We start from the raw sequence: 16221 nt of genomic DNA, 5'->3' as shown, positions 1-16221 counted from the left end.
TGGAAGTCTAGTCTCCAAGATCTCATTTTTTTCAGTGTTAGTCAACTTTGACTCATTAGGACTTTCACTTACTTAGCTTTAAGTCTATATTAACATATTATGACTTTCACCTATCTAACTTAAAATCAACCTGAACTTGCTAAGATGTCCATGTACCTAGAGGTCACTTGTGCCTAGAAGCCACTCCTTTTGGATTTTCACTTGTTCGACATCTAATCAATTTCAAATTATTGAGACTCCCTTTACTGTTAAACATCTAGTCACTCTTGATATATTTGAACTTTCATTGTTAATACCTATTGGATCTTTATCTTGCCAATTTTCTATTGAACTTTTTACTTGCTAACTTTTTCATATAAATAAGGTAAATATATTAAGACTAAGAAGAATGTACAATCTAGGTATTCATAGATCTAAACACATGTGTTTGGATCTGGATGAACATCATGTCAAGATCTGACACCTCCCATCAAAATTACAACAATTTCTAGATCACCAAATAAGATATACTATACAAAATGTAGCCAAGGGCTTCATCTTTGTAATATGCCCATAACCTCTAATCTCCCTTTTGAAGTCATACGGAGTTGTTGCACCCATTGGTTAGAATCGAACCAAGTGGATAGTAGGTTCTGCGCAGGGGCGGATGTATTAAGGGGCCCGGGGGGGGGGGGGGGGGCCATGGCCCCCCAGCCCAAGTTGAACCTTTAATGTGTTTAGATTAAACTCTTAGGGTTACTGGTTAATAGGTTTTAGGGTTAATGGGTTGTTGATCTATTGGATCCTAAACCAACCCGATAAGCCGATAAAGAAACCTAGAAATCGCGAGTCTGCCTTCGTTGGGTCCCGATCGCGCCTCCGTCTTCTTCATGTCTTCATCGGGCGCGGCGGCAACAACTTCAGCTTGGATTGCCGGCGATCTGCAAGGTGGCTGAGGACGCCGATGAGTGAAGGGTGGATTGGGCAGTGCCGGTAACAGGGTCAATGGGCGGCGGGTTCTGCGCTTGTTGTTTGGAGTTGATTTTGCTACATAGTATATCAGAAGTTGTAGTATTTTTTTGATCAAAGATGAGTCGGAGACCTTGACATTTTAGTCCCATAAGTCAATGTGTTGGAGGTACTAAATGATAAATCAATTTCATCCAAAGTGAGTTCTTTTTATGCGGTAGATTCCATAGGGATTTATAGAATAAAACGAAGTTCCCAACTCGAAAGTCTCACACTTCATATCCTCCTTACTCTTTGGCTAAGCACCTTGTATCCTGTTTGATCACCAAACTCTACGCCCACCAACAAATTGCCACAAAATAAAAATACCAAATAGTTAAAAAGAAATCTAAAAAAACAAAAATTGAAATTATTAATTAAATAAATATATTAAAAATTTCATATGAAGAACAATTTAGATGTTGGTTCCCTTATACAAAACTTTATAATTTAGAAAAAACAAATAACATTAAATAAAAAAAATTGTAATGGAACAAAGTCGAACTCGAATGGTTTAACACAGTGAATAAGGCTAAGCGAAGACTCGGCGAAGGCCGCGCCAAAGGCAACCCAAACCCTAAACCTTTTTCTTCCTCGGCAGCTGCCGATGTTCCTCCCGTCTTGACGACGAACTGGATTGAAGCCGAAGCGGGGTTTAGGAAGAGTGATCGCTTCGGTTTCCCATGGCTGCTCTGGTTCGATCTTCCAGAGCGCTGACGTCAAAGCTTCGGTGGTGTCTTCTCCGTCGACCCTATCCATCGTCCTTGTTGGGTTTTGATCCGTCGGGAGAGATCTATCCACTCATGTTCTTGGATGAACGCAAATTTTGTTCCCAGTCTCGCCATGATGGCCGAGGTGGTGGGATAGATTTGAGCCAATACCCGCCCGAACGGATTCGGAACTTCTCCATCATCGCCCACGTCGATCATGGAAAATCCACACTTGCAGATAGGCTTTTGGAGCTTACGGGCACCATCAGGAAGGGACACGGCCAGCCTCAGTACCTTGACAAGCTTCAGGTTTGGAGACTAACACGAGAAGTATTTCCTGGCTGATTTTGTGAAGGACTAGGATGCTTGAATTATGAGTTTAACTGCGGAGGTGTTGCTTTTTGCTGACCCAATGATAGAAAAAAAGTTTGGATTATTTGTAGATTTTCTTGATTTCAAATGAACAACATGGCTTCAGTTGGGCTCGCAGGTTGTTGCTTTAGTTGAGCAGCACTCTGAATATTAACTTGAAACCGTTAAAGCTGTCGGGCTTTGTATAAAGGAGATAGGATGATCAATATCCGTTGCTAGATACACTATTTGCTTCTGCATTGTTCACCAAGGAAAGAGTGTAGCTTAAACTTGAAGAGTTGATTGCTTTTCTCCATTTTGCAAATAATACCCTTGTTGGGTATTTCTTCATGCACATCAATGCATTCATCAGGATATTGAAAGATGAACTCGGGGTTGCTAGTGTTGGTGCAATTTGTCTCCTTGGTGATCAGAAACAATCATAGGTTTTGATATGCGGGCAAAGAGCTTAAGTTGGGGTTGCTTTTGATTTTGATGTGTGTACTTGAGTCTTATAGGACTTGGAGGAATACACATGGCCACTTGGCGCAGCCAAGGTTGATGGATACTTGATGGCTCGAGGTCCGTGGAGATCTGTGAAGGATGACGTTGAGCATCCGAGGGATCACAAGATAAGGAGTGTTGGAGAGTGACTGAGTTGGAGAAACAAACTTTGAAGTCAAAGACATGAAGAATGTCACAGAGAAGAGCCGAGGGCTTGGGTGCATTCAAAGGATGTGAACCTAAAAGAAGATGACTTCAAGGTGAAAGTATAACTCCTTGAGAGTTGAGTGTTGTAAGGCAAGGGTAGATCTCAATATAGGTGGACTCGACCTTAGAAATGGTCAAAGTTAGAGTACCTGTCAATTGATACTGGACACTAGTCAACTAATGGCTGAGTTGTGGACTCAGCAGCTGTTGAACAAAAGGTTTTTTAGTGGTTATCTAGTCCGGTTGACTAATAGATTGGATCAGTCAATTGGTGAAACCCTAAATCTCAAATGAAGAGATTTGAAATTTCTAACCAGTTTGTGGTAATATCAGTCAACTCAATTGATATATCAATTGACTACTGTAGTCGATTGAGGCTGGATGACTAACAAACAAAGTGATGAATAGCTAAGTCGTGGTAATGCCAGTCAACTCAACTGATATATCAATTGACTATAGTAGTTGATTGAGGCTGAATGACTAACAAACAAAATGATGAATAGCTAAGTCGATTGAGTGGACTGATGATAAATCCTAGTTGGCTGTTGCTATGGGAGTCAGTGTGGAAGGAATCACTGATAAAGTAGCAACGGTCGGATTTGCTAACGACAACAATACTCCAATCGATTGATGATGATTACCAATCGATGATAGTCGATCGGGCATTGAGTAGTAACAGTAGCAACCTAAAAGAAAGCTATAAAAGAGGAGTTGATGGAGGATTGAAGGTTAATGTCCTAGCCATAAATAAAGCAAATTTTGAGCTCTTTGTAATTAACTTTCTATTGTGCTTCGTTGTAAAACTCCCAAGTGTATTGTAAGAGATTTTTCCACCTTTAGGATTTGACCGAGAAGGAGAAAGCTAGTGGCTGTTCGGGGTTGATCCATCTGAAGGAGTGATAGACTGTGAACTAGGAGTCTGACGACTATCGAACCATATTAGATGCTTGTGCCCATTGTTTAATTTCTTGTCTTTTTTTTTTATTTCCGTTGTTTATTGTTTGAACTAATCCTTTAACAAGTGTTTGTGAGCTAAAAAATTAGGAACGCTCACTATTCACCCCCTCTAACTTGGCCATCTGGTCCTAACAACTAGGACATGGACTTTGATTTTTTTTTTAATGTGATTATTTGATAGATTATTTTCATCTCATAACCTTGCTTCTTCCTCCTCTATTTGTAAAAATATTCTTCTCCGATTTCCTGAACTTTTAATCACATTTCAGATTATTATTTTGTGGTTGGAAACTGTTTTGTGGCTCATGATATACTTTGTTTTACATAAATATTTTCCTAGTTATATTTTTTAGGGTATCTAGTGTCTTGGTGAGTTGTAAAATGATGGTCAATGGAATTTTTTATCAGTCAATTGAAAATGTGTACTTCCTGCGATAAAATGACTTCCGCTTGTAACTAGTGGAATCCATTCTTTTAGAACAGAGCTCATTTTCCCGAAATGAGCTGTCAGTTCCTCTTACTCCTTGAGCCTCTATGCCACTTTTAGTCCCTCTATGAACCTTGTACGAGTTCCTTTATGACCACACTACCTCTTACATCTCACCCTTGCCACCTCCTCTAACTCGACCCCACCACCTCCATCTTGTTTATCCATGCCGACCATGGGATTAATGCTTCCGCTCATCTCTGCAACCTCCACTCCACCCATCTGCATTGACATGGGGCTGATATCTGCATTGAGAAGGTACAATAGATCCTTCTCCGGAATGTATCCTTCTTCGGAACTCCGCATTGGTGGGAGCTTTGTGCATCGAACTGCCCTTTATTGTGATATATAAAAACAGTTTCCTTTTCTAACCTTTCTTCCTTCCATGGCTAAACTAAAGAGTAAATAATAGATTTTCTATTATAGAAGTTTTCCTTGGAGAACATTTGACACAAATTATTCTATGCAAAACAAATGGACCTTTAGCTGAGTACTATTATCTGTCTAGTTCACTGTGAGTTTTCTAGATGAAACTGGTATTGTTCAGTGTTCAAATATAAAATTATTTGGTGTGTTAACTGTGCTTAAACCTTTTACTTTTTATTTGATTGATCCCAGATATATTTTGACCAAAATCAAGTCGGTTACCATTTGGATCTAACTAGTTGCTGTCAGGCTTTGCTATTTCACACAGATTCTTGATAAATTCTGATTAAGACTTTAGGCTAAAATGGGAATTAAAAGTTCTCTGATGATCAATCAAATTAGATTTAGTACCTGATTAAGTTTGAATTCTGAATCAATAGTTAATGCAAATTTGTTCCTTGATCTAAGCTTTACATAATGCTCCATTCAATATGAAAATTGTGATGCTGTTGGCTATGCTTTATGGAGTTAGCCTAGAATTGGTTTGCTAGACCTATCAATCTTTTTTTTTTTTTGGTCTAATGTGATCATATCAGGACATGCCTTGGTCATTTCAAAGTTAGTTGTTATTTGGGTTAATTGCTAAAGTCTAAAACTAGCATAAACTTTGAGGTTTTAACAAGTATAGTACAAAACTTTCATTTTTAATTATAATACACATACTTTCAACTTTGTAAATGTAATAGATCTGTCACTAACACAATTGATAGCTCTCTTTGATAAATTTTACATCACAGTATATGTTGATCATTTTAATCATAATGTACACATTTGCAACTTTGTAATAAATCTATCACAATCTTAACACAATGCATAACACTTCTTTGATAAATCTTACATCATATTAGATACTGACCCAAAATTTTATTAAAAAATAAAAATGAATATATTTAAAATCATTTGAAGCGACTTTTAATTCATATGTAACATATTTAGAAAAATGTCTCAATTGGATTTATGTTGTTACATGCATGGTTGTCAAAATCGTATCACAATTGCAATTGAATAATTAAAAATTCAAGTATCGGTTGAATTAGATTGGTAGGATCAGGGAAAACAAAAAATGAGGAAAGATATAATAAATTATTTATGTTACAACAAATGTTCTAAAATTTTATAATCATATTTATATTACAAAAATGACTATTTTTACATATCTGATTGTTAATAATGTAATATAAAAATAATATCATTTATTGACATAGAAAAATAGATTATAATCAATAATAAATCATATTTTTATTACTTAATATTCAATATCACAGGAATTAATTAGGTTCCTAACTACATTCAAATCATTTTTTTTAGTTGAAGGATGTTATTGTGTTCACTCTCACTCCACAAGCTCACTCAATCGTAGTGTGAAAAAGAAAGATGGGTGAAATATTGAGGTTTACAAGTTGACAAGGATGAGTAAGTGATCCTTGAATCTTGAGACGATGTGACAAGGCAAGCAATTTAATAGGGCGACAAGGGCTCCTTCCTGTGAAAGGAAAGGCTAAATCAGTTAAGTTTTTAAAGCCATCTCAATCTTACCAAGTTTTAACTCAATTTATCCATTTTATCATCCAATTTAATCAAATTTTAATATATTGCAGTCATTTTCTAATATAATTTAACTAATTTGTAGCTAATTATTTTTAATATCAATTTTCTATATTTCTCTTCAATCTATATAATATGTTGTTTTCTCAAAAAAATTGGATTAACCATTGTCGATACCATTCCAACTCGGACAATCCTTATCGCTATGAACCAAATTTGGTAATTATGGTCACATGAAAATCATACTTTGAAGATTTAAATAATATATTTTTTATATATTTCTTTGGGGTAGAGTTGTTACAAAATCATAAATATTCGTGCTAGATTTATCAATTATCCCTGAAGATTTTTGTAGCGAATAAACAATATCTAAATGTATTTTAGAATAGTGAAAAGTAAATTGTAACATTTTGTATCAAGGCCATCTTTTCCAAATCTGCACTTGGTTATGAATTCTTCTTGTTTTGGTCTTGGCATTTTATTTTCAACCTTTTGGCATTTGTATGTAGGTAGAAAGGGAGAGGGGCATAACAGTCAAAGCACAGACAGCAGCTATGTTCCATAGACATGTTGTAGATCACCCGTATGCTTCTGATGCACAAATGGCACCTACTTATTTATTAAACCTGATTGACACTCCTGGCCATGTGGATTTCAGCTATGAGGTATCGAGATCTCTTGCTGCTTGCCAGGGTGCACTTTTAGTTGTTGATGCTGCTCAAGGAGTTCAGGCACAGACAGTTGCTAACTTTTATCTTGCATTTGAATCTAATTTAAGTATAATCCCTGTGATAAACAAAATTGACCAACCTACTGCTGATCCGGAGCGTGTTAAAGCTCAGCTGAAGTCTTTGTTTGATCTTGATCCAAAAGATGCCCTTCTAACTTCTGCAAAAACTGGTCAAGGGCTTGAACAAGTCCTACCTTCTGTTATAGAGCGCATACCTCCTCCTGCTGGAAAATGTGATTCACCTTTGCGAATGCTTTTGTTGGATTCCTATTATGATGAGTATAAAGGTGTAATTTGCCATGTTGCTGTGGTTGATGGCACTCTTCGCAAAGGGGACAAGATTGCTTCTGCAGCAACTGGTCAAAGTTATGAGATATTAGATGTTGGCATAATGCATCCAGAACTTACTCCTACTGGAATGTTATTTACTGGACAAGTTGGTTATATTGTTAGTGGGATGCGTTCTACAAAGGAGGCACGGGTTGGTGATACACTACACCATGCCAAAAGCACTGTTACACCCCTTTCAGGTTTTGCCATTTGATGTTGCTGTTCTTTAGTCATTTTTTTGTCTGTCATATGCTTGTTTCTAATATCCATTGTATTTCTTAAATTCATCACCTGATTTAATGTCTCTTACTCATTCTTCATGAAACTTATCTTTTTCAGGTTTCAAACCTGCAAAGCACATGGTTTTTTCAGGGCTTTATCCAGCTAATGGATCTGACTTTGATGCTCTCAATCATGCAATAGAGCGACTAACTTGCAATGATGCAAGTGTATCAGTCGCCAAAGAGTCTAGTACCGCACTTGGGATGGGTTTCAGGTGACCATTTTCTGTGTATTATAGCTGGAGTATTTAGTTGATCACTGTATTATTGCCATTTTTCTTTGCAAGCGAAAGCGATTGAAACCTGACAATATAGTGGATATTGCAACTTCTGAATCTTATGACTTCTCTTTCAGGTGTGGCTTTTTAGGCTTGCTTCACATGGATGTCTTTCATCAGCGGCTTGAGCAAGTATACAATTTCACTCTTAATATGTCCTGTTTGTGACATTCTAGGCTATGTATATTAGAGATAGCTCACAAACTGCTTACTATTTACTTGTGCACTTGTATAGGTCAAGATATTGAGCAACATAACATTTGGTGGTTTGTTAACAAAGACAATTAGAAAGAACAAAGGAAGTTTATTGAATTAAATCTTGAAGATGCTTAAAAATATCTCCTGTATTTTTTATTTAATTATTTTTTATTGATAATTCTGACAGAAGATAGATGTAAGTCAACAAATTTATACTCGAAGTCTTAGGATTGCAACTATTATTAAGGTCATTGAACAACCATAGTTTGCCTTTTTATTTATTTTTTAAAAATGCTCCTATCCTTTTTGCTTTTGATCTTCTCTCTGTCCGGGAATTTTCAGATGCTATATGGTGTACCGATTTTCTCACTGACTAATTCTAAGGTATATCTTAATGTTACTTGCATTGTCCTCTTGTAGGAGTATGGAGCTCAGATCATATCTACAATACCTACTGTACCTTACATATTTGAGTTCTCAGATGGAAGGTGAGTTTCTCCAATAGTTGATAACATATGATTAACAACATCAGCATCAAATTTTATCTTCGTATTAGTAAGATACAGGTTCAAAATCCTGCTGCACTTCCTTCAAATGCTGCGAAACGTGTCACTGCGTGTTGGGAACCTACTGTCATTGCCACCATTATAATTCCTACTGAGTAAGCTCTGCTTCCTGGTTTTTCTTAAAGCAAAAGTATTCTATATGGGAAATTTAGAGCTTCATTTCGCTTTAATTTATTCTTAGGTTTGTTGGGCCTATTATCACACTTTGTTCGGAGAGGAGAGGAGAGCAGCTGGAATATTCTTTTATCGACAGGTAGGTATTTGGACAAAGTATTGATGTTGAATTTGCATTATGTCAGTTTCTTTTGATATTTCTTTTAATTCTGCAGTCAGAGAGCACTCATGAAATACCAATTGCCATTAAGGGAAATTATTGTTGACTTCTATGATGAGTTAAAAAGCATAACATCAGGATATGCTTCATTTGACTATGAGGATTCTGAGTAAGTGCTGGTTATTTTGTCAGTTACAATGTTCTTCTCAAAGGTTAACTTTCATGGTTGTCCTTGCATTCAATTGGTAGCTTGTCTTCATTTAGCCTGTTTTGATGACAAATGACAATGCTGGAGTTTTTGTTAGTATTATGTCAAGTATTACTTATTTAGGCAAATTGGGAGCCAAGGGAACTCTTAGCCCAGATGTTACCTGATGTTTACTATGCACATCAACTGGACTGGTTTTAGCCGTCTTTATTTCCATGGTTAATGGGACATTTTTATGCAATCAGTGTAGTTGCTGTAAGTGACCTTTTCCAATCTCTTGTTCCTTGTCATACACACCAAAGTTTTAACATCATAGGTTTCTACTACTGTTTCATATGAATGTTAGAACTAGAACTAAGTCCTTCAGTATATTTTAATTGGGAACTAAACTTATATAAGAAAATATGAGTCACCAACTGTAACAATTTATATCAATGCGATTGCTATTTTACAAGCATCAAAGCCTCATCATTATTATCATCAAGCAAGCTGTGTTTGCCCCATTTTACTAGCATCAAGGTTTATATTGCATAGTAGTTATGGAAGCTTGCTTGTATGTGTAACAACTGTTGTTTTTAAGTGTAGCTTGCAATTTTAATTCTTATTAGTCATTCAGTCTTCAGAAAATAAAGGTCATACTACACTTATATGAAGCTTCTTGTGTCACAAAGGATCAGATTCCACAAGCTGTGTGCTTTAAATACTAATTGTCTTGATCCAAAGGTTTGGTGGTAATTCTCAGTTGTAATTGCAGGTATCAAAAATCTGATTTGGTTAAACTTGATATCCTCCTCAATGGGCAACCAGTTGATGCCATGGCGACAATTGTCCATAACCTTAAGGCACAAAGGATTGGCCGAGAATTGGTGGACAAACTAAAGAAATTTATAGACAGGTACAAGCACACATTCGGCAGTGATTTGCTTTTGACATCTTATATTCATCTCATGCTTGTGCATCATTCATCATTGTACTGGCAGACATATGTTTGAGATAACAATACAAGCTGCAATTGGATCAAAAATTATTGCAAGGGAGACGTAAGTTTCATAATCTCTTCCTATCTACTTAATTCACCTTGATGTATAATATGCTTGGAAGGGATCTAGTATTGGTCCATCAGGTCACATGCTGCAGCATTTTTTCTATAAGTACTATGCTATTCCTACTAGTCATACTTCTCACATGTGGGTCTCTTGAACTTACATCCATCTGTGTCATGATCCAGCACCAGCTTTCATGGTGAAGATTGCTCACTAAGATTGCTGAAATTAGTGCTAATAATATTCTATTATTGTTTTCTTATTTTGTGCATGTATGCTCTTTAATCAAACTGGATTTTCTTTAAAAACAACTAAAACTATGTTATTGTTATTGGGACTCTAGCAATATTGCTTTTCTCCCACAAGCCATCTCTATGTAAACTCCATTTGGTAGAAACATCCAAGTCATTCAAAATTTAAAACTTCTCTTTTGTCTCCCTTTAGCCTTCATGATTTTGAATTTAATCAATTCAACTTTTGAAATTATCACTTGATCATGTCTTTGAACTCATTCACATCATCTTTAATATGCTTTCATGCACTATAAAACATTGTTTACTTCATCTCATAACCCTGCACTTCCATCCCAAAAAATAGTCATCCCTATTGTGTTAATTGTATTTATGTATTGTTTCTTAGTTGTCCAATATTCTAATCCATGAAGCATGATTGGTTGTATCATCGTCGATCTTCATGCATATTTCTTCTAGATTAAGGAGCACACAATAATGCTAATTAAGTTCATTTTTTAATAGTTGTAGACTTTGTAAATGCGTGATTTACTAGATTATGTTATTTTAGGTTGATTCAAAGTGGTAATTGTTTTGGTTAGGGACTGTAGTGTAATTCAAGAGAAGGCGTTTAAGTTGGAATCTCTAAAAGGAAAATTGGAAAACTATCATCATTTATGAATAACTTTTCTCTTTGTGAGTTTTGTTCTCTATCAAAGATTGTTTATTTTTTTGTGTGAGATTACTGGTCCTTGTCTTGCATGAATTGTTTATTAGAGCTAGTTTCCTGATTCAGCGTTTATTACAACCTGCTCTTTGGTGTCGTTCCTGCATTCTCTAACATCCAAACACCTTGTTAACCACTGTCTCCTCCATGTCACTTCTTCTACTCTTTTCCACAACTTTGCTGCTCTAACCTTTATTCACGTATTCCCACCAACCCACCATAGCATGAATTCAGTGTTTATTCATGCAGTCCCACCAAGCTACTCTTTTGCACAATCCTGCATTGACTCCCTCTGCCAGTTCCAATTTCATATATCCCTAGAGGTGATTCTCATCTTCTACTGCAAAACAGACATCAAAAGGACCCTCCTATTGGTCTAAAACCATGCCCACCCTTCCCTAAACTTCCTTCACCTTTATGCATGCAGCCATCTACCACCACTCCTATAGTGCCACTTGATCCATCGTACTGTCACCCACTTTGACTCTTGCCAAACCACCATTGCTTGATTTCTCCCTGTATCACTAGCTCCTGCTCCTATCGCGTGAGGACCTTAATAGCAGCTTGCTGCCATCTCCCTAACGGGAAAACTCTTCCTGCTTTCTCTGTCAGAACAACTCCTTCCTTACCGGTGTCTCCATCTAACAGTTCTCTTATAAATGTTGCCTCTTGTCCTCTTGAATAGCCAAAGATAAGTCACCTCCCATATGCTTCCATCAATTCCTATGCAACGCCCTGTCGTGAGCCTCATTGTGGTGCAGCCTCCCTTGTCGTGTGTGATTCCTTCCATGACCAGCTCTTGTCCAATGTCGCCTTGACTTCAAGGTCTCCAATTTCTTTTACCATGCGCTCTAGCCATACTGGTTTGTAGACTAGGTGAAGCATAGTGCACCTGCACCACCAAGGAATGTGATTCTCTCAGATTTCCCTGTTTACAACCATTGCACTAGGAACACATGCTTAAGGACATCTCAGATATCTACATGCCATTCTCTGAAAATGCTTAGCAGCGACACCCTTGGAAGACTCGGTAAGATATATATTGTGGGTCGACTTAAGCTAAGTTAAACACAACAATTAGTTGGAAAAAAACTAAAGAGCAAAGGCTTACTGCAAAGCAAACTTTACAAGGTAGATTTGGGATTCACTATAAGGCCATCCAGCTTTGGTGCAAGGCAAAAATATAAAATTGCAAGATCAAAATTTTTGCTCTTGATGATCGAGACTTGGGCATGGTGGGATCAGTAGCAAATCCACTTGCACTATCTCAATAAAATAAAGAGCAAAGGCTGTTAAACAGTAACCCAGTTCACTGAAGGAGAGAGAAGAAGACGATTCGATGGGATCTGCTGTAAGGTTTCATATCTAGTGCAATTCTTATTGCAAAGCAAAGTTTACAAGGTAGATTTGGGATCCACTATAAGGTCATTCAGATTTGGTGCAAGGCAAAAGTGTAAAATTGCAAAAGTAAAAAAATTGTTCTTGATAATTGAGACTTGGGCATGGCAAGATCAGTAGCAAATTGATTTGCACTATCTCAATAAAATTGCATCCTCTCTTTTGAAAATTACTTCCGTTTGATTAGTTGGATAATTTATTTATTTTTGCATCTAATTAGATTTTTATCAAAAGATTTTTGTACATATCATGTATACTCTGTTTAAAAAATATTTCGTCATGCATAATTTCTTTACTTTTGCCCTAGTTTAATGATCATCCATCATATTTTAGTCCATAATATAAAACTCATTATTCATAAAAAAAAAACTCCATTGTTTAGTTTATTACAATTCATGCTACAATATGAGAAGTCAATAGTGAATTCTAGTAAATGATAAAATGAGAGAAAATAGATTGAGGTGCTGGGAACATTTTAAAAGGTGATCAATAGATTCTATATTTAATTGAGTTGAATAGATTAAATTGGAAGGATTAAGGGATAGTGACAAAAAATTCTAATTAATATAATAAAAAATTATTTAGTTAGTTTGGATATGGCTAGTTGATGAGAACCAAACAAACATCTACTTAAAGACTTAATTGTAGCCAATAGTGATGAGATAATCATGTCAGTAGGGATGTCAACTCCATCATAACTGACGGATGAAATAATCATGTCTGTAGGGGTATCTATAATCACTAGCCATCACTCAAGCTGTCTGTCTTCCATATTAATTTTTAATTATCATCTTGATTAATCTTTTTACATTTAATTGCTTGATTGTTTGCATCTTATTTCAGCCTTTCAGCAATGAGAAAGAATGTCCTAGCGAAGTGCTATGGTGGGGATATCACCCGTAAGAGGAAACTTCTGGAGAAGCAGAAGGAAGGAAAAAAGCGCATGAAGCGTGTGGGATCTGTTGACATACCACAAGAGGCATTCCATGAGCTCTTGAAGACCTCTTGAGCATAAGATAGGGGAATTGTGGTATGTAATTATCATTATTTAGAATTTTGAAGCATTTTCTGCTTATTTATTTTGCCGTCATCTTTCCGTTATACTGTTTGTGCTTTTGATTTTGGTCTTAAGGCTTGGTTTTGGTTGAACTGGATCCTGGATAAAGCCATTCTGTTATGTTCTTTGCTTAACATTAGTTGAGACTGACTCCACAACGTATTGGATCTTTCGCTATTTGTTCCTAGTCAAAAAAGTGTTTCTACAGTGACTACTATTACAAAACCTAGTTCAAAGAGAAGGCCAATTTTTTTCAGCTTGATCACTTAAGAAAATACCCTAATCAGACGAGTTGAGCTCATATTAGCTTCTGATTCTGTGGAAACTCATATCTCAGATCAGTTTTTCTATGTTTGCTTCTGGAAGTGTTATTAGGTTCATTAGTTATATATGTTAGTGAGTTTAGTTTCAAATTAGATTTGAGATATAGGGGTGTACGTGAAGTCCTAATATGATCTGAAAGTCCTTTGCTGTAATTACAAAACTGTCCATATCTCTGTTGATATTATATGGCATCTTCCTAGGATTAAGGTTTGGTTTTTCAATCCCTTAGGAGAGGCAATGAGCTAATATGATGATGCACCCTCCCCTCTCCATCATTGTAAAATCCTCATTTCTCCCGCCCCTCCCCCCTTCCCTGGCCAGCCAGCCCTTCTACTGCCTTCTTAAAGTCCATGAGGGCCTGCACATGCAGGTGATGCTTACACCATGCCATTGTGTTGAGGTCCCTGCCCCGCTGTAGAAGGGTGGTAGGGCTGATGACTGCCACCATGCTGTTGATTGTGGAATGACAGATGTGATGCAGTTCAAGATCTCCCTCTTTCATGAACTTTCTTCTCAACATTGTTGTTGGGGCTATCGTTCTTAGAGCAATCAAACATGCTACATAATATGTGTACCTTCCCCATGTGCACTGGCTTTATCAAGCAAAGCAGGACCTGCACTCTGAAAAAAAAAATCTTCATACGACAGTAGTGTGCTATATGATTGAGTATTTATTTATTTATTTAAAAGAAAAAAGGAGGGAGACCAAACAATACTGAGAAACAAAAGAGAGATTAGGAAGAAAATAGATAAAAAAGTGGAGCTTGTAGATTTGCAAAAAATAAAATGAAGAATGCATGACAAGGGAAAGACAAATAGTTGAAAATGATCAGATATTAAGTTTTTCCCTCCTTTCTTTCATGTTGAGGAACTATTAAGTCTAGCTCATTTTCGTTTTTATGTGCATAATTAAAGAGGGAATTAGTTATTATCCTTTCTAGCACAATTTTGGTTCCCAACATTCTCTCCTCTTTCTTTCAGAACATGATTGGAATGCTGGTCTCACTAATGCTTGTAACACCAGTGCCTTGTTCAGTTATAAATTTGAAAATATATGTCTTTGCCTCTCTTTCAATATCCTTTTTTGTGTGTCAAGTAGATGCCAGATTTTACACATTTTGCTGCCCGAGATCTTCATCCCTAGGAGTAATATCATCCTTTAGGCCCTTTACTCGATCTCTCTTGTTATTAATTCATCATCTCAAGAGCAGATGCAAGAACTTTAATCTATCTATTTTACAAGTTATCATTGCTTCCTTTCAAACTCCAAAATCCCATGGAATCTTCAGATTGATTCGAAGGAAGAAGATTTTATCAAGTCTTTTGAAGATCATTATTATCTTATAGTTTTCAAGGACCTCCCTCTTGGAAGATGTCTCAATTTCAGTCCAGCCATCAATCCAGGGCATCACGTCGTTAAGCTTCTCAATTGCAACACTTCTGCTTCCATTTGCATTATCAATTTTTTGTAAGATCTTTTTAAGTTTAACAAGTTTGATCTGAATAATATTTATTTTATTTGTGTGAGATGAATAATATTTTCTTGTGAATTTTGTCCAACATCAGGTATTTTAGTTGTAGGTGCTTTATGTTGCTTCACAATAACCTTCCTCAATGACACCAATATAATATTTGTTGCTCAACTTTTAGAGTTCACATTTTTGTAAGGATAACGTCCATTACTCAGATTTTTTTGCACATGCTTTTCCAGGTAGTTCTTTTGTATTCGAAGAAAAGAGTTCATACAAGTCCCCGAGATACTCAAATGACATTGTTGTTTCCTTTTCACCAACTGTACAAAAGATTTCAAATGACGACAATTGGATGCGAAGATCCTGCTATGGAGATGCAACTTAAGAATATTAGGGAGAGGCAATCAAACCGCAGCATTTTTGCCCAAATTTTCTGGAAACACTCTTTATTTATAATTTGAGTTTCTGGTTCTCCAGATCCGAGGGCCTAGCAAGAGCCAAATTTGCTATACGGCGTGAAGAAATAATAAATCATAGCTTCTTATAATTTCTATAATAAATTATTTTGGTGGGTAAGTGTCATTGAATTGAAACTGTATCTATTAGCCCTATTTAGTGTTATTTTGATTCCACACAATAATGGTAACTGAGGATGATTTTGTATCTTAATTCAAGTTTTGAATAATTGGGACTTACAGATGGTTGTGACCAACTATAGTTTTTCAATTTACCTTCTGATAGATGGTCGTGGATCGATTTCCTTTTACAGAAGAATAATCTGATCATTTCTGCTGATATTGCTGGGGCAATTGTGCAATGTTTAGTTAGACATTGTTTAATGATACATACAATATTGTTGGTTGGTCTGATTCAAATTTAATAACATAATTGGATTTGATTAAAATATAATTAAAGAAAAATATAAATGAAT

General features: G+C 36.2%; 1 protein-coding gene across 1 annotated transcript; it reads left to right on the top strand.

The window, feature by feature from the left end:
- Positions 1-1576: 1576 nt before the first annotated feature.
- LOC141830856 (translation factor GUF1 homolog, mitochondrial) lies at positions 1577-15974 on the top strand. The gene is made up of 12 exons (XM_074718298.1): positions 1577-2006; positions 6684-7434; positions 7574-7730; positions 7871-7925; positions 8412-8479; positions 8548-8652; positions 8739-8810; positions 8887-9000; positions 9794-9934; positions 10020-10079; positions 13281-13467; positions 15530-15974. Exons 1-11 carry the CDS (start codon positions 1671-1673, stop codon positions 13444-13446), a joined length of 2025 nt encoding a protein of 674 aa, XP_074574399.1. The 5' UTR covers positions 1577-1670; the 3' UTR covers positions 13447-13467; positions 15530-15974.
- The last annotated feature ends 247 nt before the right edge of the window (positions 15975-16221 follow it).

This window comes from Curcuma longa, chromosome 6, assembly GCF_044706935.1.
Source record: "Curcuma longa cultivar G26 ecotype Majalengka, Jawa Barat chromosome 6, ITB_CL_G26_1.1, whole genome shotgun sequence".
NCBI classification, from domain to species: domain Eukaryota; kingdom Viridiplantae; phylum Streptophyta; class Magnoliopsida; order Zingiberales; family Zingiberaceae; genus Curcuma; species Curcuma longa.
Note: the sequence above shows the minus strand (reverse complement) of the source record. Positions and strands in the feature narration are given on the sequence as shown.

What these genes read in the sequence shown, in the direction of transcription:
- LOC141830856 (XM_074718298.1), top strand. Translation starts at nt 1,671, where the DNA reads ATGGCTGCTCTGGTTCGATCTTCCAGAGCGCTGACGTCAAAGCTTCGG. An exon ending in TTTGAGTTCTCAGATGGAAG is followed by an intron (nt 8,480 to 8,547) that starts GTGAGTTTCTCC and finishes TCTTCGTATTAG; the next exon opens with TAAGATACAGGTTCAAAATC. An exon ending in AAAATTATTGCAAGGGAGAC is followed by an intron (nt 10,080 to 13,280) that starts GTAAGTTTCATA and finishes ATCTTATTTCAG; the next exon opens with CCTTTCAGCAATGAGAAAGA.